This window comes from Scyliorhinus torazame, chromosome 10, assembly GCF_047496885.1.
Source record: "Scyliorhinus torazame isolate Kashiwa2021f chromosome 10, sScyTor2.1, whole genome shotgun sequence".
NCBI classification, from domain to species: domain Eukaryota; kingdom Metazoa; phylum Chordata; class Chondrichthyes; order Carcharhiniformes; family Scyliorhinidae; genus Scyliorhinus; species Scyliorhinus torazame.
This window is the reverse complement of record NC_092716.1, coordinates 17410489-17437716: the sequence shown is the minus strand read 5'-3', so window position 1 is coordinate 17437716 and position 27228 is coordinate 17410489. Positions and strand designations below refer to the sequence as shown.

Genomic DNA, 27228 nt, shown 5'->3' with positions numbered 1-27228 from the left:
TATTTGTAAATTAAACAATTTATTATTTTTCTGCATAAGTATCAATTTATTACATAACATATACATATTTGTTTAAGTGACACAAACTCTGCCAAGATTTCAAATTGGTCCACAGCATGAGATCAGAACAAAAGTTACCATTAAACACTGCAGTAACATCACAAAAGACTCAACCTAGTTAAACGCTATGATGTGGAGATGCCGGCGTTGGACTGAGGTGGTCACAGTATGACGTCTCACAACACCAGGTTAAAGTCCAACATATTTCTTTGGAATCGCTGCCTTTCAGAGGGTAGCTCCTCCATCAGGTGAGTGACTCACCTGATGAAGGAGCTATGCTCCTAAAGCTAGTGATTCCAAAGAAATATGTTGGACTTTAACCTGGTGTTGTAAGACTTCTTACTGTAGTTAACCGCTGGCTTATGCCAAGGCAATTGTTTAGAAAACGACAAATTAAAAATGAAGAAATTGAGAAGACTTTACATAAAGGTTGAACAATTAATATGGCACGTAATTGGCCAACATAAATTCGGGCTTCAGATTTTACTGAGAGATTAGTGTTTAACCACCGCCTGTTTAAAGATAGAGCAAGGAATTAGTAAACTCATAGCTTACTGGTGGCATATTTTACCATAAGATATTTTTCCAAACTTGCAAAGGGATTATCTATGTCAAAATCGACCTTAAACAAAGGGCTCTGGCCTAGAGCTATAAAGGCCACAATAATACAAATCTGGGCAGTGAGGCCCCAAACAGTGAATGACTTGTTCAGCTGCTGGTCCTTGAATGTGAAGAAGTGTAGCAACATTCCCGCATCGTAAAGAGTTGAAGAGTGCTCTTCCGACTTTAAGAAGTGGTACAATGGAAGGATAAACACATCACTCACTTCGTCAGCGTTGGGCTGTGGATGGAACGTATCAGCTATAAATGCCACCACTGGCGTCACCAGAATGTCATCCTGTGGGTGGGGAGGTGGGGTGAATACAAGCCAGATGTTAGGGTAAAATATGTCAGCAAACCATGTGAACCAAACAAGACTGACTTTCTTCCGGGCCTTTACAACGGGAGACGTACGGCGAGACTAGCATGTGCAAAATATTTTATGCATGCTCCAATTCATACACATAGAGAACCACACTTAATATAGACACTGGATTGTCTGCCTCACTCAGAGAGGCTACAAGATGAAAAAAGGAAAAGAAATGTCACGCTGATCAGTAAGGAACAAGGGCAAAGCTGCAGGTCGCAGGTGGGGCAGGGAGCAGGAGCTCTACTTAGCTTGAGACGTTACAGCTGATCCACAAGTGCCGGATGCTGATGTGGTGACTCAAAATGGAGAAGTGTTTCATTCTCTAGGATAAATATTCTCACAAATTCACAAAAGGAGGTCTCCAAATGTCACACCTCTGATGCTTAAGGCCAGCGTACCATCCACATTAGAACAGATGGAATCGCCCTTGCTCTCTGACTTGGTGCCATTTCAAAAACTAATTGTAAGGAGTTTACACATCAACACTTGCCGTGTATATAATAATCATAGTTTTACAGCACAGAAAAAGGCCCATCGGCCCATCGTATCTGCGCCGGCCATCATAGATTATCATAGAATTTACAGTGCAGAAGGAGGCCATTCGGCCCATCGAGTCTGCACCGGCTCTTGGAAAGAGCACCCCACCCAAGGTCAACACCTCCACCCCATCCCCATAACCCAGTAAACCCCACCCAACACTAAGGGCAATTTTGGACACTAATGGCAATTTATCATGGCCAATCCACCTAACCTGCACATCTTTGGACTGTGGGAGGAAACCGGAGCACCCGGAGGAAACCCACGCACACACGGGGAGGATGTGCAGACTCCGCACAGACAGTGACCCAAGCCGGAATTGAACCTGGGACCCTGGAGCTGTGAAGCAATTGTGCTATCCACAATGCTACCGTGCGGCCATCAAACACCTATCTATTCTAATCTCATTTCCCAGCACTTTAGTCTTTAGGCTTTTGATCACAATTTTATAGGGAAGCATAAGCACGAAGCCAGTGGCAGGAATTTCAGTTTGTTGCAATTTGATTTACAGACAAACCTATTTATCTCCCACTAGATTAAAATTTAATCTCCTTTCTTTAAGAAATCAATCTTTGATCTTTACCGTCACTGACTTCTAAAACAGCCACACTCTGCACAAAAAGACTTCTTCACTGATGTTTATTCTGGCAGATGTCTGCAATAGTCAACCAAGTTGAAAAAGCAGAATGACTTAGTGAATCACAATACATCAATTTGCAGTGTCAGCTTTGTACTGACTGCTTTCTACTCCCTTATCCTTTCGAAGATTCACCACTCTACTTGAAATCTCTTACGTTCAGGCATCTACAACAGCATGTTTGCCCTGGTGACAGGGAGGTGGACTGACTATGGGAGTGAGTGACTCGACCTCCTAGCTTTACCCTCCTTCCTTGCAGATGTGCCTGGCCTCCAAGATCGGAACTTGGACCATGACAGGCACACAATTCATGCCCTGCTGACTCTGTGAAACACGGGTGGTACAAACATATCAGCATGTCTCAGCTCGAAACGCTGGACTGCGTCCTGAATTAAACAGCGAAATAAAAGCAAAATACTGCAGACCTGAAATGATCTTTGAAGAAGAGTCAGACTGGACTTGAAACATTAATTCTTGTTTCTCCACAGATGTTGCCAACCCTGCTGCAGTTTTCCAGCACTTTCTGTTTTTATTTGGTGCAGGTATTGATTTGTCTGGATACTCGATAGTCCAGTGCTAATAGTTGACTGGCAACATGCCTGCAGTCACTTACCTTGTTGATTATGGGGACCAATTTACAGATAACTTCCACCTGATCTGGGGGAAGGCCGATTTCTTCCTGTGCTTCACGAAGAGCTGTATCTATTTCAGTCCTATCCCTTGTGTCTTGCTTCCCGCCAGGAAAGCAAACCTCGCCACGGCTGCTGCGCATCTGTGAAACCAAAGTCAGTTGTTGAGAAAGGTTAGTGAGCAAAGCTGAATCATTGGAATTTCTCTCTACAGTGTTTAGAAATCTTGGGATTCTCCGCTCCCCCGCCGCTTGTCAATGGGATTTTCCATTTAAACCACCTCCCGCCACTGCAAAATCTGCTGGTGGAGATGCGCGGCCAGCGGGAAGAGTGAACCCCTGCAACCGGAGAATTCTGGCCCCCATTACAGAATTTCACCTGCTTTTTAAGAGTTTGGCATAACTGCACTTCATCTGCTTTGGTCTTAATCACTCTTTATGTTGGACACATTGTCAGTCATGCAGGTTCTTTCTCTCCCTACTCTCTTGAGGATAAGTAATAATGATCGTTATTAATATCATAAGTAGGCTTACATTAACATTTACATGAAGTTACTGTGAAAGTCCCCTAGTCGCCACATTCTGGTGCCTGTTCATGTACACTAAGGGAGAATACAGAATGTCCAATTCACCTAACAAGCGCGTCTTTCGGGAGGAAACCGGAGCACCCGGAGGAAATCCATGCAAACTCTGCACAGACAGTGACCCAAGCTGGGAATTGAACCTGGGACCCTGACATGTGAAGCAACAGTGCTAACCGTTGTGCGACCGTGTCGTCCCTAGTCAGGCTGGGAAATGGTACTGAGAATTCCCTCCAGTACTGTCACTGACTGGTCATTCTTTTTAAGTCTGAACTGTTAGGATGGGGCCACTGCTGTCCTCTCCAGGTGCTGACAATGCTGCACTCACAAGCAAGGGTCAATACAGAGCACCCTGGATGCAGAAAGCATGCTGGGCAGCAGGGTAGCACAAGTGGATAGCACTGTGGCTTCACAGCGCCAGGATCCCAGGTTCGATTCCCCGCTGGCGAATGCGGAGTCTGCACGTTCTCCCCGTGTCTGCGTGGGTTTCCTCTGGGTGCTCCGGTTTCCTCCCACAGTCCAAAGACGTGCAGGTGAGGTGGATTGGCCGTGATAAATTGCCCTTAGTGACCAAAAAGTTTAGGAGGGGTTATTGGGTTACGGGGATAGGGTGGAAGTGAGGGCTTAAGTGGGTTGGTGCAGACCCGATGGGCCGAATGGCCTCCTTCTGCACTGTATGTTCTATGATTTACCTGCTCCATAACCCCAAGGCCGCTGAGACAAAGTGTAGCAGCCCAACTGCCATCCGCATTCCAGACCAGCAGCTCAGGGAAAAACCAGGAATTCAGCGGGCAGCAAATATCCTATTTGTGTCATGAGAGAACTGGCACAGATGCAGAAGTGTCCCCCCCGAGTCTGCTCCGCCATTCAGTTAGGTCAGAGCTGTACAGAACCTCAATTCCATTTATTTATTCCCCCCCCCCACAATAACCCTTTCCTCATGGAAATCTACCTGAAAGATTCAGCTTATCCAGCATTCCCAACTTTCTCAGGATGGGGGTTCCAGATTTCCACTGCTTTGTGTGTAAAAGTTATTTTGCTCCTGGAGGGTCCAGCTCTAATTTTATGATTATGTGAGCTTGTTTGTGATTCCCCCACCAGGGGAAAGTTTTTCTTCATTTACCTTACCAATCATTTTAACATTTTAAATACAAACTGATGAGATGGCTGGGGCATTTGGATTGTAAATCTTCATTGAAAGGTTTCTCCTGATTGCTATTTATATCAAAATTGTGAATGTGTGTCAAAGACTAGAAATATCACAGCAGATATCTTCTCTCTGTCCTTGCTTTGTTGTTCTGACACATAAACAGCAAGCAATGCAATTCACCTCATGACATTCTACAAAGGGGCCATGCAGTCAAACTCATTAGATACTCAGCCAGTTCACAGTTAATTACTTGTACACAGCAGCTAATGTAAACATGGATAAGGTACATGCCTTGAGGGTCCCGGCCTGCTTTTGGGCAGCACGGGTGTTGCAGTGCTACCCTCCGCAGAGTACGGGGCTGGAGCTGTGCCAGTCACAGGGCGGGGGGTGTCAGGAGGGCTGGATGCCCCCAGGTCTCCTGAGTGGAAAGCTTCGGGCTGATCCTCTTCCCTGGGGCCCCTGGGCTGCTTCATGGTTTAGGGGCAGCTGGAATGAGATCCAGAAGCCCCGCTGACACTTGTGGATTCCCACAAGTGCCTGCACCATGCAATTGAAGCCCTGCACCATGGAGCTCATGACCTGAACAACTGAGTGGACATCGCCCGCCATGGAGCGCATGTCCTGCGCCAAGATCTCCACTGCGGATGCCACCTTCGCAGTGTTGGCCTCAGTGCATCAAAGTGGCGGAACCATCTCCTCGGACAGAAAGCAATGGGACTCCTCGGATCGGTCTTGCAATTCGAGGAGGGCTGCTGCCATGAATTCCTGATATTCCCGACTCTGCTTTTGTGGCTCCAGCAGCTGTGAGGCGACGAGTCCAGGGGCACATCAGCTCTCCGGGGATCAGCAGAGTCCTGGGCTCCAGCATCCCTCCGAGGGCCCGATTCCTGGGACGTCCCTGCCTCGGCCTGCTGTGGGTCATCAGGTGTGAGGTGCTCACCAGTGAGTGGCCCAGAAGCCTGCCTACTGCTTACACCAACAGGAGTGTGTGTATCTTTGCTAGTGGAGGGTGCGAGTGACACCTCTTCAATGATCGTGTGCGAGATGCCTCCCTCGGAGAGTGCGGCGATGATCCGGGCAGGTCGACTGATTGACCTGCAAGGGAAGCAAGCTGGCACCAGTGCGGGGCAGGTACAAACTGATTGAAGAAAGTAAACTCACACGAGGCTTGCATCATGGCTGGATGTGTTGAATGTTTACACTTGTGTTCCTTGACCCACCTTGCCCCCTGCACAGGTGTGATCCTGCTCCCTGTTGGCCAACTCAAGGGTTCTTTCCTCAAACGTGGTTGGAGAGGGCACCATGATAAGTGTGGGGACACTGTGAGATGGCTGAGAGTGTGATGACCGTGGAGGTGTGGTAAGGGTTGCTGCGGGAGACACGAAGAAACAGACGTACCCTGGCTGCACAAAGAAGGTAATTCATTTTCTTTCGGTAGTGTAGCTCCGTCCTCTCCTCGAGGGAGCTGGCGCTAACAATCGCAAACACAGCCTCCCAGGCGGGGTTAATGACCTTGCTTGCTGGATGTCTGGCCAATCATGGGTACAGGATGTCACGCCTCTGCTCGACACCATCTAGACGTTTGGTGAGGGGGGTCCCTCCGTGAATCGTTGTGTGCTGTCTTGCTGGCAGCCATACCTTTGATCGGGCTTGAAAAGAATGCTGGGGAGTGTTGGTGAGGCTTAAAGAGCGCATTCCACTGAATGCAGAGATTAAGTGTTACTGGGACAAGCGAATCAGAGCCAAGCCGCCACGGCGAGAGCGTGAAACTCGAGAAAACATTTTTTTTCTGTAAGTGTCTGAATATACGGTGACTTTTCTCACTAATGGCGCCGGCAGGATTCTTACCAATCTCGTCTGTTAATTTTAGAATTTTTCAGAACTGGAGTAACTTATCCAGTGCGTGTTTATTTGGGTTGGGGGACGGCCCAGTGACGCAGTGGTTAGCACAGCTGCCTCACGGTGCCGAGGACCCGGGTTCAATCCCGGGTCACTGTCCATGTGGAGTTTGCACATTCTCCCCGTGTGTGTGTGTGTGGGTCTCACCCCCACAACCCAAAAGATGTGTAGGGTAAAAAATAAATAATTGGGGACTCTAAGTTTTTTTTTTAAAGTGTTTATTTGAGTAGTTTATTGGTGCGGTGAGAGGCATGGCCACTGTCAATATGGCGGTGGGGTAAACAAGGAGAGCAATGCCATTGAATGTGTATGCTCAATTGCTCCAAAGCTGTGTCTGTGAGATTATCGTTCTGGATGCAGAACGTCAACGGTGATATATTGCTAGACTACTGGGTACTCTGACTGCAATGGTGGTGCTCAGAAGTCAAATGAATGCTGCACACTTCTGTTCCTTTTGCCTCTTTCATATTTGCAGCCTGCACATTGCTAAAGGGTCATTTGAAACCTCAAATGAGTGTTGTCCTTTCAATGCTCTGAATCTAGGATAAAGTATTTTCCTGCAGGAGCCAGCAATAAAATCCAGCATCGCCGCAGTAGATGAGTCAGGCAGCTCACTGGTATTTCAGTTCACATTTAATCAGAACAGCCTGTTATTCTTCTCTACCAGGAAAATGCTGCCATCAACAGAAAGAAGAAAGCCCAAGTGTAACCCTCTTGTTACCCAATACAAAATATATTATATACAGTTCCAGGATATAGACATTATAATTTAGACATCATCTGAATCTCGCAAAGTGTATCAGCCTATAAAAGCCTCCAATCTGTGGGCCATGTATGAACATATAAACAAACAAGGCAGGAGTTTGGCGGCAGGGTAGTACATTGATTAGCACTGTTGCTTCACAGCACCAGGGTCCCAGGTTCGATTCCTGGCCACTGGAATGGGTCACTGTCTGTGCGGAGTCTGTACGTTCTCCCCGTGTCTGCGTGGGTTTCCTCCAGGTGCTCCGGTTTCCTCCAAAAAGTCCCAAAAGACGTGCGTGTTCGGTGAATTGGACATTCGGAATTCTCCCTCTGTGTACCCGAACAGGCGTCGGAGTGTGGCGAGCAGGGGATTTTCACAGCAACTTCATTGCAGTGTTAATGTAAACCTACTTGTGACAATAAAGATTATTATTATTCGGCCATTCAGGCCTTCAAGCCTGCTCTGCCTTTCGATAAGATCGTGGCTGATCTGATTGTGGTCTCAACTCTACCTGCCTGCCTGCCCCGTAACCTTTTAACTCCCTCATCAATCAAGAATCTACCTAACCCAACCTTAAAAATATCCGAGGACCCGGCCTCCACTGCTCCGAGGGGAAACAGTTCACAGTACACTGTTTAATATTCCTCCTTAATCAGGTATGGATTCATTCGCAGCCCTGATATCAGAATTGGGAACCTTCAGCACACATCTTCACACACATTTCTATCCACCTGTCAAATCGACTGACACATCTGCTGCAGACAAACATAAGGGCTCAGATTGGAACAAAGCCTCTGCCATGCACAATATATTCATATTTCCAAAACACACTTTTGCACGGGACTGATTGCTGCTTTCTTTATTCATAGTTCAGAAAATAGTTGAAACCTGAGCCATCTGTATCACCTTAATTGGATTACCTATCAGTTGGCGTCCACTCCCGATCTTTTATCCCTGTTTCTCACATCTATAATATTCCGATACTTGTGGCTCTGAAACATTTTGCAGCCATGTCACTTTGGAGTTAAAAATGCAGTTTCGTCGGGGAAATTCTTGCAGGAAGCTGTCTTTAACACACGATGGCCTGCGTGTTGTATTATTCATTATATATGAAAAATGAAAGTGAAATGTTGCCAGTTCTGGAGGACCGTCAGCTGCTTTCCCCTTTGAGAGAGAGAGCTGACTGGTGGCGATTTAACTTGAGGATCCCCACACCTCAGGCAGGGCCTTCATCGATAACCTCAGGCAGTTGAACCAGCGCTGCTGGCTTCTCTCCGCATCATGAACCAGCCATCCAGCCAACTGAGCTAACCGACCCCCATTATATATAAATAGTAGCTAATTACCTACAGCTTGCAGATTAAGATAATGCCTATCTGAATTATGCTATTCAATTTTTTGACATTAATTAGTTTCACTGAATACTGTCTCATCTTCCACCTTGATCTAATTTGCATGACAATAAGTCTCTGAATCAGAGTACGATCGGTTTGGATTGTTGGTCAATGACCGTGAGGATGGGGCAGTAAAATCAGTACCACTGATGCTTCACCAGGTGGTTACTGTTATTATTGATGCTGAGGGGTTAATATTGCAGAGAGGAGGAATCCATTCAGTGAACTCGTACTGCTGAGTCAGCCTTGTTCAGTAATAACAATAATAAAAATGGAAAATGCTGGATAAAGACAGCAGATCTGGCAGCATCTGTGGAGAGAGAAATAGAGGGCGCGATTTAACCACCAAGTTCCGCCCAGCGCATATCTGGGCGTGCTGGTTAACTAGCGGGAAAGGCCAAAATCGAGATTCACGCCAGGCTCGAATCGGTTTGCTATCTAACCAGCCCGCTCCGGATGGCAAGTTCCGGATCTCGCCCAAATATGGTGAGCATATAATTAATCCTCATTTGCATTCATTTCCATCTCATTAGCTAGATTGACACGGGATCAGGGGTGAGCTGGCAAGATGGATTCAGAACTGGCTAGGTCATAGAAGGCAGAAAGTAGCAATGGAAGGGTGCTTTTCTAATTGGAGGGCTGTGACTAGTGGTGTTCCGCAGGGATCAGTGCTGGGACCTTTGCTGTTCATAGTATATATAAATGATTTGGAGGAAAATGTAACTGGTCTGATTAGTAAATTTGCAGACGACACAAAGGGTGGTGGAAATGTGGATAGCGATGAGGACTGTCAGAGGATCCAGCAGGATTTAGATCGTTTGGAGACTTGGGCGGAGAGATGGCAGATGGAGTTTAATCTGGACAAATGTGAGGTAATGCATTTTGGAAGGTCTAATGCAGGTAGGGAATATACAGTGAATGGTAGAATCTTCAAGAGTATTGAAAATCAGAGAGATCCAGGTGTACAGGTCCACAGGTCACTGAGAGGGGCAACACAGGTGGAGAAGGTAGTCAAGGCATACGGCATGCTTGCCTTCATTGGCCGGGGCATTGAGTATAAGAATTGGCAAGTCATGTTATAGCTGTATAGAACCTTAGTTAGGCCACACTTGGAGTATATAGTGTTCAATTCTGGTCACCACACTACCAGAAGGATGTGGAGGCTTTAGAGGGGGTGCAGAAGACATTTATCAGGATGTTGCCTGGTATGAAGGGCATTAGCTATGAGGAACGGTTGAATAAACTTGGTTTGCTCTCACTGGAACGAATGGTCTACAAAATTATGAGGGGCATAGACAGAGTGGATAGTCAGAGGCTTTTTCCCAGGGTAGAGGGGTCAATTACTAGGGGGCTTAGGTTTAAGGTGCGAGGGGCAAGGTTTAGAGGAGATGTATGAGGCAAGTTTTTTTACACAGAGGGTGCCTGGAACTCACTGCCGGAGGTGGTGAAAGCAGGGACGATAGTGACATTTAAGGGGCATCTTGACAAATACATGAATAGGATGGGAATAGAGGGATACGGACCCAGGAAGTGTAGAAGGTTTTAGTTTAGATGGGCAGCATGGTCCGCACAGGCTTGGAGGGCCGAAGGGCCTGTTCCTGTGCTGTACTTTTCTTTGTTTTGTTTTTGACGTTAAATGCGACGATCTCCCGGGAATTAACCGGCTTCTTCGTGAGAAATCACGCAGCCGTCGTTTAGTACTCCTTTTTAAAAACGTGAAGCTGGCGAGATGGCTGCTGAGGGGGACTGAGGAGGTGAGTAGCCATTTCCATCTTCCAGCATGCAGCTCAAGGGCACCGGAGCTGCTGCCCCATTGCTGGCGGTGGGGGACCCCTCAGGAGGATTGGGCTTGGTCAGGTAGAATGAAGCATTCCAGGTCAGGGGTCGCCCCGCGGATGAGGGACTTTTCGTCTATGAGATCTCAAGCCATCTTTAAAAACTGTGGAGATCCATAATAGGAGCAACTACAGCTGCAGCCTGTCTGTCCTACGAAGAACTTCCAGGACAGAGCCCTGTTCTTGTATATGCTGATGGTCACTTTAACTCCCTTTGACTGTGGGCAGCCTCTACCTTAACAGCAGCATAAAGGCACAAGCCAACAATCAAACACTCGAGCTGAGCTTCAGCACTGGGGGTATCCTCGTGACCAAAGTTTGTGTGTAGATCAGGGGAGGCCACCTGAGCATGATCTACCTAATGTTCACTGCAGGGGTCTGTGGTCTAAGGGCTCCTGCTGAAGCCGGGGGTGAGTGTGCAGAGCAAAGTTTTCCAGCACAACTGGCTCGCTGGTGACACTCCGAGAGAAGGCAGGACATGTAAGGGTGGGCAAGGTTTGGGGGGATTTGAGGATCCCGGGTGGAAGCCCTATCTGATTGTCAGACTCTCTGTTCCAATTCCTTACAGACATGACAATATGACTGGTGTTGTCGGTCTTGGAGAGGTTGCCCTCGCAGTATTGGTGGCAGCCCAGCCAGCCAGATGCCCAGGAATCTGCTGCTCTTGTCCTTCCAGATGGTAGTGAGCATGGGTTTGGAAGGTGTTGGCGAAGGAACCTTGGTGAGTCACTGCAGTGCCTCTTGCAGATGTTGCACACGGCTGCCACTGTTCGTCGGTGGGGGAGGGTTTGAATGTTTGTGGAAGGAGCAATCAAGCGGGCTGCTTTGTTCTGGATGGTGTTGAGCTTCTTGAGTGTTGTTGGAGCTGCACTCATCCAGGCAGGTGGAGAGTATTCCATTACACTCCTGATTTGTGCCTTGTAGATGGTGGACTGGCTTTGGAGGGGGTCAGGATGTGAGTTACTCTCTGTAGGATTCCTAGTCTTTGGCCTGCCCTGGTAGCCACAGTATTAATGTGTCTAGTCCAGTTCAGTTTCTGATCAATGGTAACCCCACAGGATGTTGATTTTGGGTATTCAGCGATGGTAATGCCATTGAATGTCAAGTGGCATTAGTTCGATCATCTCTTGTAGGAGATGGGCATTGCCTGGCACTTGTATGGCACGAATGTAACTTGCCACTTGTCAGTCCAAGCCTATGTATTGTCCAGGTTTTGCTCATTTGGACATGGACTGCTTCATTACTGAAAAATCGCCTATGGGGCTGATCATTGTGCAGTCATCGGCAAACATCCCACTTCTGGCCTTATTTTGGATGGGAGGTCATTGATGGTTGGGCCTAGGACACTGCAGTAAACCCCCCAGAGGGTTGAGCATAGAACATACATATAGAACATACAGTACCGAAGGAGGCCATTCGGCCCATCGAGTCGGCACTGACCCACTTAAGCCCTCACTTCCACCCTATCCCTGTAACCCAATAACCCCTCCTAGCCTTTATGGACACTAAGGGCAATTTAGCATGGCCAATCCACCTAACCTGCACGTCTTTGGACTGTGGGAGGAAACCGGAGCACCCAGAGGAAACCCACGCAGACACGGGGAGAACGTGCAGACTCCGCATTCGCCAGCGGGGAATCGAATCTGGGATCCTGGCGCCGAGAAGCCAGTGCTAGACACTTGTGCTACCCTGCTGCCCAAAGTGGGTCTCCCGCTTTGTGGTGATCTGCGGTGCCTTCTATACCTGGCACAGCAACATAGAGACATGCTGGAGGAGCAGGGATATTTGGCCTCATTTGAGGAGGAGGACTAGGTGGGCGAGCCCAGGGAGGACCCACAAGTGGCGCCGGAGGATGAAGGACAGGCAGCAAGGGTCCGGCATGCCAGGAGGGCCAGAGAGGCCCTCATACTCACCAGCTTCTCATAGGACGAGGCTTTGTCCGTCAGCTCACCTCCCAAACCCCCCCCACTCCCTGACCCTCCCAACCCCCGACTACTCTGCTCCCCCCTCCAGGGTTCAGTGTAACATCACCCCTGGGTGATGGGCCAGTGTCGGCACTTTCAGGTGGAGGGGCAGTGAATCCTCACCTCTGCGGCACAGGTCACCCTCGCTGTCGGTGACTGCTCTCTCCCGCGATTTCCAGGGCCCATTCCTTAAAGAGGGTGAGGACTCGGATCTTGGTGCCCCGCCCCGTCTTGGCCCTTTCCCTTTCATTATGGGCTATCATCTCCTGCAGGGACAATGAGAGTGCATTGTAAGCCGTGTGCTTGTTGGATCAGGGGGTCTATGTGTGGGCACCGCACCTCAACATGAAGGGGCTCTGCTGGTGGTTTCCAGCGGGTTCTGAGGAGCAAGCACGAAGATCAGATGTGGGGAGGGTGCGGGGTATCAGCCAGTGATTTGTGGGAGGAGGGGGGTGGGTTGGGAATTTGAGGGTTGACAGGCGGAGCTGATGCCAGGAGAGAGGTGGTAACTTACCCTTGCAGCTCGGTGGAAGTCTTGGTCTTCATCCGACACTGGCCGCTGGTCCTCCTGATCATGCTGCCCACACTGACAACTGCTGCCACTGTCTCCCAGGCGGTATTGGTGACCCTGCTGCTGGTCATCTAACCTGCTTGGGGGAATAGGATGCCCTTATTCACAGCGTCGAGAAGCCTGGCCAGGTTGACTTCCCCAAAACAAGGAGCAGGTCTGCGTACTGCTATGCTTGTGTGTTGACTGGGAGTCAGTGGGGAAGGAGTGTTTAAAAGCAGCTTCCCTTTGTTAGCGACGAGCCGCTGAGGCACCAGTCCGGTGAATCAGACAGTGAGACAGCCAGTAATGGCGAGAAGCTTGTGGAGGCACATTTCCAGCACTAAGTGGCGTTAGATACAGGGTGCAATCATGCCAACGCGGCCGTCACGAAACACCCCGTCAATCGAGCCCAAAATTACATTGAGTTAACCGAATATTGAGTCTAGAAGACTGTAACATGTCTGATTGGAAGGTCTTGTTGTTTCAGTTCGCGCTGGGCAACACGGATGCATACTCAATATTTTGCTTACTTCAGTAATAACAATCTTGCTTTGTAGTCAGCAGGTTGTAGGTTCAAGCCCCACGTCCAGGACTGGAAACAGAGAATCTAGCCTGACATTTCACAGCAGTGCTGTACTGTTGGGAGGTGTTAAACCGAGGTCTCATGTGCTCTCTCCGGAGAAGATAAAATCTTCTATGCTGCTGTCAAAGAAGAGCAGGGGAGTTCTTCTGATGTCCTCACCAACACTTCTCTTTCATTTATCCCTTCACCAACATCAGTAAAACAGATGCCTGGTCCTTCCATTTTGTTTTGTGGAACCTTGCAATGCGCAAGTGTGTTATGTTTCTCTTCCTTACAAAAGTACTTTGCTAGCTGTAAAATGTTTCAGGGTATCCTGAAAGATGGTCCATGAATACAGGTGTGTCATTCATTTCATTTAATTATAAAGATTGATGCATTTTTTGATAAATGAACCAGCCCCAAGCAGCCTTGCTGCATTGAAAAGGTATTTTTTGTAATGAGAAAGCAACTCAAAGGTTAAGCACAGTGAATGGCAAGCATTTACTCCAAACACTTGCCCCCGATAAATAGGTTCATAGCCACTAAGATTGAAAACATCCTCACATTTTTTTATTCATTGTTTTTAAATTTAGCGTCCTCAATTATGCTTTTCCAATTGAGGGGTAATTTAGGGTGGCCAATTCACCTACCCTGCACATCTTTTTGGGTTGTGCGGGTGAGTCCCATGTAGTGACCCGGATCCGGGATCGAACCCATGTCCTCAGTGCTGTGAGGCAGCAGTGCTAACCACTGTGCCGCCCTCGAAAACACCCCCTGTACAAACATATTCCAACAGCAGTCGATATTTTTTCATTTGCCCAGTGAAACAGCTGGTGAATATATATATTCTAGTGATGCCAGTCCCGGGAACCACTTGAGTCCTGCCTGCTTCCTCTCACTGGCATCATTCTATGGTGTCAGCCCAATTAAGAATTTTCTCCTGGCCCTTCCCCTAGTCTCCTCACTCCCACTGCCCCGATCCCTGCCCGTTTCACCACACCCTCACTCCCACTGCCCCGATCCCTGCACGCTTCACCACACCCTCACTCCCACTGCCCCGATCCCTGCACGCTTCACCACACCCTCACTCCCACCACCCCGATCCCTGCCCGCTACACCACACCCTCACTCCCACCACCCCGATCCCTGCCCGCTTCACCACACCCTCACTCCCACCGCCCCGATCCCTGCCCGCTACACCACACCCTCACTCCCACCGCCCCGATCCCTGCCCGCTACACCACACCCTCACTCCCACTGCCCCGATCCCTGCCCGCTTCACCACACCCTCACTCCCACCGCCCCGATCCCTGCCCGCTACACCACACCCTCACTCCAACCGCCCCGATACCTGCCCGCTACACCACACCCTCACTCCCACCGCCCCTATCCCTGCCCGCTACACCACACCCTCACTCCCACCTCCCCGATCCCTGCCCGCTACACCACACCCTCACTCCCACTGCCCCGATCCCTGCCCGCTTCACCACACCCTCACTCCCACCGCCCCGATCCCTGCCCGCTACACCACACCCTCACTCCAACCGCCCCGATACCTGCCCGCTACACCACACCCTCACTCCCACCGCCCCGATCCCTGCCCGCTACACCACACCCTCACTCCAACCGCCCCGATACCTGCCCGCTACACCACACCCTCACTCCCACCGCCCCTATCCCTGCCCGCTACACCACACCCTCACTCCCACTGCCCCGATTCCTGCCCGCTTCACCACACCCTCACTCCCACCGCCCCGATCCCTGCCCGCTACACCACACCCTCACTCCAACCGCCCCGATACCTGCCCGCTACACCACACCCTCACTCCCACCGCCCCGATCCCTGCCCGCTTCACCACACCCTCACTCCCACCGCCCCGATCCCTGCCCACTTCACCACACCCTCACTCCCACTGCCCCGATCCCTGCCTGCTTCACCACACCCTCACTCCCACCGCCCCGATCCCTGCCCGCTTCACCACACCCACACTCCCACCACCCCGATCCCTGCCCGCTTCACCACACCCTCACTCCCACCACCCCGATCCCTGCCCGCTTCACCACACCCTCACTCCCACCACCCCAATCCCTGCCCGCTTCACCACACCCTCACTCCCACCGCCCCAATCCCTGCCCGCTTCACCACACCCTCACTCCCACCACCCCGATCCCTGCCCGCTTCACCACACCCTCACTCCGACCGCCCCGATCCCTGCCCGCTTCACCACACCCTCACTCCCACTGCCCCGATCCCTGCCTGCTTCACCACACCCTCACTCCCACCGCCCCGATCCCTGCCCGCTTCACCACACCCACACCGCCCCAATCCCTGCCCGCTTCACCACACCCTCACTCCCACCGCCCCGATCCCTGCCAGCTTCACCACACCCTCACTCCTACCGCCCCGATCCCTGCCAGCTTCACCACACCCTCACTCCCACCGCCCCGATCCCTGCCCGCTTCACCACACCCTCACCGCCCCGATCCCTGCCCGCTTCACCACACCCTCACTCCCACCGCCCCGATCCCTGCCCGCTTCACCACACCCACACCGCCCCAATCCCTGCCCGCTTCACCACACCCTCACTCCCACCGCCCCGATCCCTGCCCGCTTCACCACACCCTCACTCCCACTGCCCCGATTCCTGCCCGCTTCACCACACCCTCACTCCCATTGCCCCAATCCATGCCCGCTTCACCACACCCTCACTCCCACTGCCACGATCCCTGCCCGCTTCACCACACCCTCACTCCCACTGACCCGATCCCTGCCCGCTTCACCACACCCTCACTCCCACTGCCCAGATCCCTGCCCGCTTCACCACACCCTCACTCCCACCGCCCCGATCCCTGCCCGCTTCACCACACTCCCACTGCCCCGATCCCTGCCCGCATCACCACACCCTCACTCCCACGGACCCGATCCCTGCCCGCTTCACCACACCCTCACTCCCACCGCCCCGATCCCTGCCCGCTTCACCACACTCTCACTTCCACCGCCCCGATCCCTGCCCGCTTCACCACACCCTCACTCCCACCGCCCCGATCCCTGCCCGCTTCACCACGCTTCCACCGCCTCGATCCCTGCCCGCTACACCACACCCTCACTCCAACCGCCCCGATACCTGCCCGCTACACCACACCCTCACTCCCACTGCCCCTATCCCTGCCCGCTACACCACATCCTCACTCCCACCTACCCGATCCCTGCCCGCTACACCACACCCTCACTCCCACCGCCCCGATCCCTGCCCGCTTCACCACACCCTCACTCCCACCACCCCGATCCCTGCCCGCTTCACCACACCCTCACTCCCACCGCCCCGGTCCCTGCCCTCTTCACCACACCCTCACTCCCACCGCCCCGATACCTGCCCGCTTCACCACACCCTCACTCCCACCGCCCCGGTCCCTGCCCGCTTCACCACACCCTCACTCCCACCGCCCCGATACCTGCCCGCTACACCACACCCTCACTCCCACCACCCCGATCCCTGCCCGCTTCGCCACACCCTCACTCCGACCGCCCCGATCCCTGCCCGCTTCACCACACCCTCACTCCCACTGCCCCGATCCCTGCCCGCTTCACCACACCCTCACCGCCCCGTCCCTGCAAGCTTCACCACACCCTCACTCCCACCGCCCTGATCCCTGCCCGCTTCACCACACCCACACCGCCCCAATCCCTGCCCGCTTCACCACACCCTCACTCCCACCGCCCCGATCCCTGCCAGCTTCACCACACCCTCACTCCTACCGCCCCGATCCCTGCCAGCTTCACCACACCCTCACTCCCACCGCCCCGATCCCTGCCCGCTTCACCACACCCTCACCGCCCCGATCCCTGCCCGCTTCACAACACCATCACTCCCACCGCCCCGATCCCTGCCCGCTTCACCACACCCTCACTCCCACTGCCCCGATCCCTGCCCGCTTCACAACACCATCACTCCCACCGCCCCGATCCCTGCCCGCTTCACCACACCCTCACTCCCATTGCCCCAATCCATGCCCGCTTCACCACACCCTCACTCCCACTGCCACGATCCCTGCCCGCTTCACCACACCCTCACTCCCACTGACCCGATCCCTGCCCGCTTCACCACACCCTCACTCCCACTGCCCAGATCCCTGCCCGCTTCACCACACCCTCACTCCCACCGCCCCGATCCCTGCCCGCTTCACCACACTCCCACTGCCCCGATCCCTGCCCGCATCACCACACCCTCACTCCCACGGACCCGATCCCTGCCCGCTTCACCACACCCTCACTCCCACCGCCCCGATCCCTGCCCGCTTCACCACACTCTCACTTCCACTGCCCCGATCCCTGCCCGCTTCACCACACCCTCACTCCCACCGCCCCGATCCCTGCCCGCTTCACCACACCCTCACTCCCACTGCCCCGATCCCTGCCCGCTTCTTTTTTTTTGAAAATATATTTTATTCAAAATTTTTTCCAGACAACAATTTTTACCTTTTTACAAAGCAAACGTAACAATAAAGAAATTTTTAACAATACACAAATAACAAAACCCCATTATCTTTTGACATAAACTAAACTAACCCTCCCCCCCTGGGTTGCTGCTGCAGGTCATCTGTCTTCGCTCTAACGTTCCCCTAGGTAGTCGAGAAATGGCTGCCACCGCCTGGTGAACCCTTGAGCCGACCCTCTCAGGGCAAACTTTATCTGCTCCAATTTAATGAACCCCGCCATATCATTTACCCAGGCCTCCAGTCCGGGGGGTTTCGCATCCTTCCACATGAGTAGGATCCTGCGCCGGGCTACTAGGGACGCAAAGGCCACAACGTCGGCCTCTTTCGCCTCCTGCACTCCCGGCTCATCCGCAACTCCAAATAGAGCTAACCCCCAGCCTGGTTTGACCTGGGCCTTCACCACCTTCGAAATCACTCCCGTCACTCCCTTCCAATACCCTTCCAGTGCCGGGCACGCCCAAAACATATGTGCGTGGTTTGCCGGGCTCCCGCCACACCTCCCACATCTGTCCTCCACTCCAAAGAACCTGCTCAATCTTGCTCGCGTTATGTGTGCTCTATGTAGCACCTTGAATTGAATCAGGCTAAGCCTGGCGCATGAGGAAGAGGAATTTACCCTGCTTAGGGCATCAGCCCACATACCCTCCTCTATCTCCTCCCCTAGTTCTTCTTCCCACTTTCCTTTTAGTTCGCCCACCGACTCCTCCCCCTCTTCCCTCATCTCTCGGTATATCTCTGACACCTTGCCCTCTCCGACCCACACCCCTGAAAGCACTCTGTCCTGAATCCCCTGTGTCGGGAGCAACGGAAATTCCCTCACCTGTTGTCTAGTAAACGCCCTCACCTGCATATATCTCAAGAAATTTCCCCGGGGCAACTTATACTTTTCCTCCAATGCTCCCAAAAGTCCCATCTATAAATAAATCTCCCACCCTCCTAATTCCCAACTGGTGCCAGCTCTGAAATCCTCCATCCATTCTTCCTGGGGCAAACCTATGGTTGTTCCTGATTGGGGACCCCACCAGGGCTCCCCGCACCCCTCTCTGTCGCCTCCACTGTCCCCAGATATTCAATGTTGCCGCCACCACCGGGTTCGTGGTAAACTTTCTAGGTGAGAACGGTAGCGGCGCCGTCACCAGCGCCTCTAAACTCGTCCCTTTACAGGACTTTCTCTCCAGTCTTTTCCACGCCGCTCCCTCACCCTCCATCATCCATTTACGTATCATTGCCACATTGGCGGCCCAATAGTAATCGCCCAAGTTCGGTAGTGCCAATCCTCCTCTGTCCCTACTACGCTGAAGGAACCCCCTCCTTACTCTCGGAACTTTCCCTGCCCACACGAAGCTCGTTATGCTCCTGTCTATTTTATTAAAAAAGGTCTTAGTGATTAGTATAGGGAGACATTGAAATACAAATAAGAACCTCGGGAGGACCATCATCTTAATTGCTTGCACCCTGCCCGCCAGCGACAGAGGCTGCATGTCCCACCTCTTGAAGTCCTCCTCCATTTGTTCTACCAGCCGTGTCAGATTAAGTCTGTGCAAGGTTCCCCAGCTCCTAGCGATCTGAATCCCCAGGTATCGGAAGTTTCTTTCCACTTTCCTTAGAGGCAAGCCTTCTATCTCTCTACTCTGGTCCCCTGGATGTATCACAAATAATTCACTCTTCCCCATGTTTAGCCTATACCCCGAGAAATCCCCGAACTCCCTCAACATTCGCATAACCTCTATCATCCCCCCGCTGGGTCCGACACGTATAACAATAGGTCATCTGCGTATAACGAGACTCGGTGTTCTTCTCCCCCTCTAATCACCCCTCTCCATTTCCTGGAGTCTCTCAACGCCATGGCCAGAGGTTCAATTGCCAACGCGAACAACAATGGAGACAGCGGGCATCCCTGTCTTGTTCCCCTATATAGTAACTACACTTGCCGTTGGAGCCCCATAAAGAAGTCTAACTCAGCTAAAAACCCGTTCCCGAACCCAAACCTCCTTAACACTTCCCATAAATACTCCCACTCCACCCTATCAAATGCCTTCTCTGCAAGCATTGCTGCCACTATCTCTGCCTCCCCCTCCACTGGGGGCATCATTATCACCTCTAAGTCGTCGCACGTTAACATTCAGTTGTCTCCCTTTTACGAACCCTGTCTGGTCTTCGTGCACCACCCCCGGGACACAGTCCTCTATCCTCGATGCCAGTACCTTTGCCAACAATTTGGCGTCCACGTTCAATAATGAAATAGGTCTATAGGACCCGCACTGCAACGGATCTTTAACCCTCTTCAAAATTAGCGATATCGTCGCCTCCGACATCGTCGGGGGTAGAGTCCCCCCTTCCCTGGCCTCATTGAACGTCCTCACCATCAACGGGGCCAACAAATCCACATATTTTCTGTAATATTCCACCGGGAACTCGTCTGGTCCCGGGGCCTTCCCTGCTTGCATGCTTCCCAGTCCCTTAATAACCTCGTCCACCCCAATCGGTGCCCCCAGGCCTACCACCTCCTGCTCCTCCACTTTCGGGAACCTCAATTGGTCCAGGAACTGCCGCATCCCCTCCTCTCCCTCTGGGGGTTGAGACCTATACAGTTCCTCATAAAAGGTCTTGAACACCTCATTTATCTTTCCTGCCCTTCACACCGTGTCTCCCCTTTCGTCTCTAATTCCTCCTATCTCCCTCGCTGCTGTCCTCTTTCGCAATTGATGAGCCAACAGGCGACTAGCCTTTTCCCCATACTCATACTTCCTCCCCTGTGCCTTCCTCCACAGTACCTCCGCCTTTCTGGTGGTCAGAAGGTCAAATTCCGTCTGGAGTAGTCTCCTCTCCCTGTACAGTTCCTCCTCCTGGGTCTCTGCAAATTTCCTTTCCACCCTTAAAATCTCCCCCAGTAATCTTTCCCTTTCCTTGGCCTCTGTTTTCCTTTTGTGGGCCCCAATGGAGATCAGCTCTCCTCTGACCACCGCTTTTAGTGCTTCCCATACCACTCCCACAGGGACCTCGCCGTCGTCATTGACCTCCAGGTATCTCTCAATACACCCCCGCACTCTTGCACACACTCCCTCATCCGCCATCAGTCCCACATCTAATCGCCAGAGTGTTCTCTGCTCCCTTTCCTTTCCTAATTCCAGGTCCACCCAATGTGGGGCATGGTCCGAAACCGCTATGGCTGAGTACTCAGCTTCTTCCACCCTAGAGATCAACGACCTTCCCAAAACAAAAAAATCTATCCGGGAGTACACTTTATGGACATGGGAGAAGAAGGAGAACTCCCTAGCCCTAGGTCTAAGAAATCGCCATGGATCCACTCCCCCCATTTGGTCCATAAACCCCTTAAGTACCTTGGCCGCTGCCGGCCTTCTTCCGGTCCTTGAGCTGGATCTATCTAGCCCCGGGTCCAGCACCGTATTAAAGTCCCCTCCTAAAATCAAGTTTCCTACCTCCAGGTCCGGTATACGCCCCAGCATCCGTCTCATAAATCCCGCATCGTCCCAGTTTGGGGCATACACATTAACCAACACGACCTCCATTCCCTCCAGCCTGCCACTCACCATTACATATCTACCTCCGCTATCTGCTACGATGTTCTTTGCTTCAAATGCTACCCGTTTCCCCACCAAAATGGCCACCCCTCTGTTCTTTGCGTCTAGTCCTGAGTGGAACACCTGTCCCACCCATCCTTTCCTTAACCTAACTTGGTCCGCCACCTTTAGGTGCGTCTCTTGGAGCATAACCACGTCTGCCCTTAGTCCTTTCAAATGCGCGAGCACTCGGGCCCTTTTTATCGGTCCGTTCAGGCCTCTCACGTTCCACGTGATCAGCCTCACTAGGGGGCTACCTGCCCCCCTCCCGTGTCGACTAGCCATTACCTTCTCTAGGCCAGTCCCATATCCCGCCTCCGCGCTCCCGCTCGCTCCCCCAGCGTCGCACACCATCCCCGTCCACCCACTCTTTAGCCATTTCCTTTTGGATTTCCGCAGCAGCAACCCAGTTGTCCCCCCCCCCCCGCTAGATCTCTTTCTAGCGTGATTGCTCCCCCCATATTACTTCCGTAAGTCAGCTGACTTCAACTGACCCCGGCTACTCCTGCTCACTCCTCGACCCCCCCGTGTGGGGAATTCCCATCCGCCTTGCGCCTGTCTTCCCGCCTTATTCTTTCTGGCGCGGGAACATCCCTTTACCTGACCCGCCTCTTATGGCGCAGCTCCCTTTCCCCTCCCCCTCCCCTTCCCCATTCTCCAACTATGTCCCGTCTTTCCCCCCTCGCCGGCGCCCACATTTCCCCATGTCTCCCCCCTTCCCAATTTACTTCTCAATTAACTTCAACCATAACATTAACAATAACATTTCCTGCAGCATCAGTCCCTCAGTTCCGATCCAATTTCTCCTCTTTGATAAAGGTCCATGCTTCCTCCGCCGTCTCGAAATAATGGTGTCTCTCCTGATACGTGACCCATAGTCTTGCCGGCTGCAGCATCGCGAACTTCACCTTCCTTTTATGCAACACCTCTTTGGCTCGGTTAAAGCTCGCCCTCCTTCCCGCCACCTCCGCACTCCAATCCTGGTACACCCGTACCACTGCATTCTCCCATCTGCTACTCCGCACCTTTTTAGCCCATCTTAGGACCTCTTCTCTATCCTTAAGGCGGTGAAATCGCACGATTATCGCCCTGGGTGGTTCTCCCGCTTTTGGTCTTCTCGCCGGGATCCGATGTGCCCACTCCACCTCCAAGGGGCCCGTAGGGGCCTCAGCACCCATCAGTGAGCTCAGCATCGTACTTGCATAAGCTCCACAGTCCACTCCTTCCACACCCTCAGGGAGACCCAGTATCCGAAGGTTCTTCCTTCGCGCTCCGTTTTCTAGGGCCTCGATCCTTTCAGTACACTTTTTATGAAGTGCCTCGTGCGTCTGTGTCTTAACCACCAGGCCCAGGATCTCGTCCTCATTATCTGTCACCTTCTGCTCCACCACGGGGAGCTCTGCCTCCTGGGTCTTTAGTGTCTCCTTGAGCCCCTCAATTGCCTGTAGCATCGGGGTCAGCACCTCCCTCTTCAGCAGCTCCACGCACCGTCTCAAAATTTCATCCTGCTCAGGCCCCCATGTCGCCTGCGCTTTCTCCGCCGCCATCTTGTGCTTCTCTCTTTCTGACCCTTTGGTCGACGATTCCTCGCGCTGCAGCCGCCGCCGCCGGTTTTTTCCTCCTTCGTTGGGGGGGGGGGGGGACTCCCTTCTCACACACCCCACACCGGGTTGCGTCGTCAAAAAATTCCCCGTTGGGGCTGGGTCCGTCGGAGCTGGAGCCGCCGAAACGTGTGGCTAGCAAGGCATCACCGCGACCGGAAGTCATCCCTGCCCGCTTCACCACACCCTCACTCCCACTGCCCCGATCCCTGCCCGCTTCACCACACCCTCACTCCCACTGCCCCGATCCCTGCCCGCTTCACCACACCCTCACTCCCACCGCCCCGATCCCTGCCCTCTTCACCACACCCTCACTCCCACCGCCCCGATCACTGCCCGCTTCACCACACCCTCACCGCCCCGATCCCTGCCCGCTTCACCACACCCTCACTCCCACCGCCCCGATCCCTGCCCGCTTCACCACACTCTCACCGCCTCGATCCCTGCCCGCTTCACAACACCCTCACTCCCACTGCCCCGATCCCTGCCCGCTTCACCACACCCTCACCGCCCCGATCCCTGCCCGCTTCACCACACCCTCACTCCCACTGACCCGATCCCTGCCCGCTTCACCACACCCTCACTCCCACCGCCCCGATCCCTGTCCGCTTCACCACACCCTCACTCCCACCGCCCAGATCCCTGCCCGCTTCACCACACCCTCACTCCCATAGCCCCGGTCCCTGCCCGCTTCACCACACCCTCACTCCCACTGCCCCGATCCCTGCCCGCTTCACAACACCCTCACTCCCACCGCCCCGATCCCTGCCCGCTTCACCACACCCTCACTCCCACTGCCCCGATCCCTGCCCGCTTCACAACACCCTCACTCCCACTGCCCCGATCCCTGCCCACTTCACCACACCCTCACCGCTCCGATCCCTGCCCGCTTCACCACACCCTCACTCCCACCGCCCCAATCCCTGCCCGCTTCACCACACCCTCACTCCCACCGCCCCGATCCCTACTCGCTTCACCACACCCTCACTCCCACCACCCCGATCCCTGCCCGCTTCACCACACCCTCACTCCCACCGCCCCGATCCCTGCCCGCTTCGCCACACCCTCACTCCCACCGCCCCGATCCCTACTCGCTTCACCACACCCTCACTGCCCCGATCCCTGCCCGCTTCGCCACACCCTCACTCCCACCGCCCCGATCCCTGCTCGCTTCACCACACCCTCACTCCCACCACCCCGATCCCTGCCCGCTTCACCACACCCTCACTCCCACTGACCCGATCCCTGCCCACTTCACCACCCTCACTTCCACCGCCCCGATCCCTGCCCGCTTCACCACACCCTCACTCCCACCACCCCGATCCCTGCCCGCTTCACCACACCCTCACTCCCACTGACCCGATCCCTGCCCACTTCACCACCCTCACTTCCACTGCCCCGATCCCTGCCCGCCTCACCACACCCTCACTCCCACTGACCCGATCCCTGCCCACTTCACCACCCTCACTCCCACCGCCCCGATCCCTGCCCGTTTCACCACACCCTCACTCCCACCGCCCCGATCCATGCCCGTTTCACCACACCCTCACTCCCACTGCCCCGATCCCTGCCGCTTCACCACACCCTCACTCCCACCGCCCCGATCCCTGCCCGCTTCACCACACCCTCACTCCCACCGCTCCGATCCCTGCCCGCTTCACCACACCCTCACTCCCACTGAACAAAGAACAAAGAAAAGTACAGCACAGGAACAGGCCCTTCGGCTCTCCAAGCCCGTGCTGACCATGCTGCCCGTCTAATCTACAATCTTCTACACTTCCTGGGTCCATATCCCTCTATTCCCATCCTATTTATGTATTTGTCAAGATGCCCCTTAAACGTCACTATCGTCCCTGCTTCCACCACCTCCTCCGGCATCGTGTTCCAGCCACCCACTGCCCTCTGTGTTAAAAACTTGCCTCGTACATCTCCTCTAAACCTTGCCCCTCGCACCTTAAACCTATGCCCCCTAGTAATTGACCCCTCTACCTTGGGGAAAAGCCTCTGACTATCCAAACTATCCACTGCCCCAATCCCTGCCCACTCTACCACACGGCCTCGCTCCCATGCCCTACTGCAGCCCACTCCACCAGGCCCCCCACAAAAAGAATTACCTCCTGATTTTCTCAAGTCTCCATCAGTTTTTTTTCCAAACAAACCTTAATGGCAAATAAACAGCAAGGTGGCCACACTCAATATTTATTGGTCATTACCAGAAGATAGTCACTTCACTGTTTGAGTGAGTAACATTGATGCCTCCACAAATGTATACATGCCAGCTTGTTAGCTGATAAAAATCTGGCCAAGACCTTCAAGGAAGCTGACACTATCGGAAAAGCAATTCAAAACCAGCTTTGAATATAGAGCTGTATTTTCAGTCCAGCCCTGCAGCTACGCTCAAAGTGCAGTCGGAAATGGCTGGCCAGCATTTACATCGCCGGGATATCCATCAGTGGCAGCAAGAATTGCAGTGTTGTGATTCTGTTGCCAAGTTTAAGTTACCTTCAACCAGTTTCCATGATTGTCTTTTTTTTCAATACTCATTCGAGAAATGTTGGTGTCACTGGCAAGGCCAGCATTTATTACTCATCTCTAGCTGCTTTGAGAAGGTCTTCTTGAATCACTGATATTCACATCCCCTCTCAACGCCACAAACCATTCAATCTCACTAAATTACTGTGAGAAGCCAGGAGCTGCATTATGTTGACAGTGTGACAGGGAAGGATGCTGTCGGGAAACAGTATTGATTTTTGTCTGTGAACTTGGACAAGCAGAGCCCAGCCTGAGCATTCTGGCTGTCCGTGTGAGACATGAGTGGTTGGCATGCATGTCAAAGTGTAGTATAAATGGGAATACTTCCAAAATTAAATAAAGTTCAATAAATTGCGAACTGGGTCACACCTTTGAGTAAGTGCTTACCATGTACAGTACTTGTAATGAAGCAATCCACTTCCCTTAAAGAATAGTCTAACCTAGATTATAAAGTTGATTATACATTTGAAAAATAAATGTATAAACAATCAAAATCTAATTACAGGTAATCGAAGAACTTCTCGCCAACCAGAAGATTGGCTGCCCAACTTCACATCGATTCAAACGGATGGAACGAGTGAGGGCAGCGTGCCTGCAAATCTTGGATCAGAGTGACCAATAAGCTAAGCTCCCCACCGGTCCTACAAACTAAGATCATCGTTCCTACGCTCTCCATTTACCCGTACCTTCATGGATCGGACCGTGAGCAGAACTTGCAGCTCCTCATTTTTGATCAACAGAGGCACAAGCACTGATGCTCTGGGAAGGGTCAAGTCTGAGTATTTATTTCCGACATCGTAAGTCTTCAGCACATGCTTGGCCTTCTCCTTCACTGACGTTCTGATGAAGAAATTTTAAAAAAAGAAGAAACATCACACGTTGAACCACAGCCCAAGGTTTAGGTTTTGCAACTGGCTACAAAGTAATGCAAATTGGCCACAGGGTTGAATCTTGGCGCGGTGAAAATGAGAAAAAAATCAATGAAAGAAATGAAGTTATTTCCTTCCTGGTTCCAATGACAGCTATGCGTTGATTCAAGGTCATAATCACAGTGTAGGGAGGAAATTGGATTGGTTTATTGTCACGTGTACCGAGGTACAGTAAAAAGTATTGTTCTGAGTGCAGCTCAAACAGATCATTCCGTACATAAAAAGAAAATATATAATAGGGCAAACATAAAATACACAATGTAAATACATACACAGATATCAGGTGAAGAATGCAGGATGTAGCACTACTCAGTAGGGAAGATGTGTGAAGAGATCAGATCAGTCCACAGTGGGTCGTTTAGGAGTCAGGTAACAGCGGAGAAGAAGCTGTTTTGGAATCTGTTAGTGCGTGTTCTCAGGCTTTTGTATCTCCTGCCCGATGGAAGAGTGAGTAAGCTGGGTGGGAGGGGTCCTTGATTATGCTGTCCGCTTTCCCCAGGCAGCGGGAGGTGTAGACCGAGTCAATGGATGGGAGGTGTGGGATAAAATTTCCTGTGGGCGACTGGGGAACATCCG

General features: G+C 52.5%; 1 protein-coding gene across 1 annotated transcript; it reads right to left on the bottom strand.

Annotated features, from left to right (window-relative positions):
• On the bottom strand, positions 1-26584 carry LOC140430371 (peroxisomal coenzyme A diphosphatase NUDT7-like). The gene is made up of 3 exons (XM_072517831.1): positions 26410-26584; positions 2818-2976; positions 1-958 (listed from the first exon to the last, which is right to left on the bottom strand). The coding sequence occupies exons 1-3, from the start codon at positions 26413-26415 to the stop codon at positions 605-607; spliced, it is 519 nt and encodes a 172-aa protein (XP_072373932.1). The 5' UTR covers positions 26416-26584; the 3' UTR covers positions 1-604.
• Between the last annotated feature and the right edge of the window lie 644 nt (positions 26585-27228).

Coding starts and splice junctions, on each gene's coding strand:
- LOC140430371 (XM_072517831.1), bottom strand. Junction 959..2,817: donor TGGTCCCCATAATCAACAAG/GTAAGTGACTGC, acceptor CCCCACCCACAG/GATGACATTCTGGTGACGCC.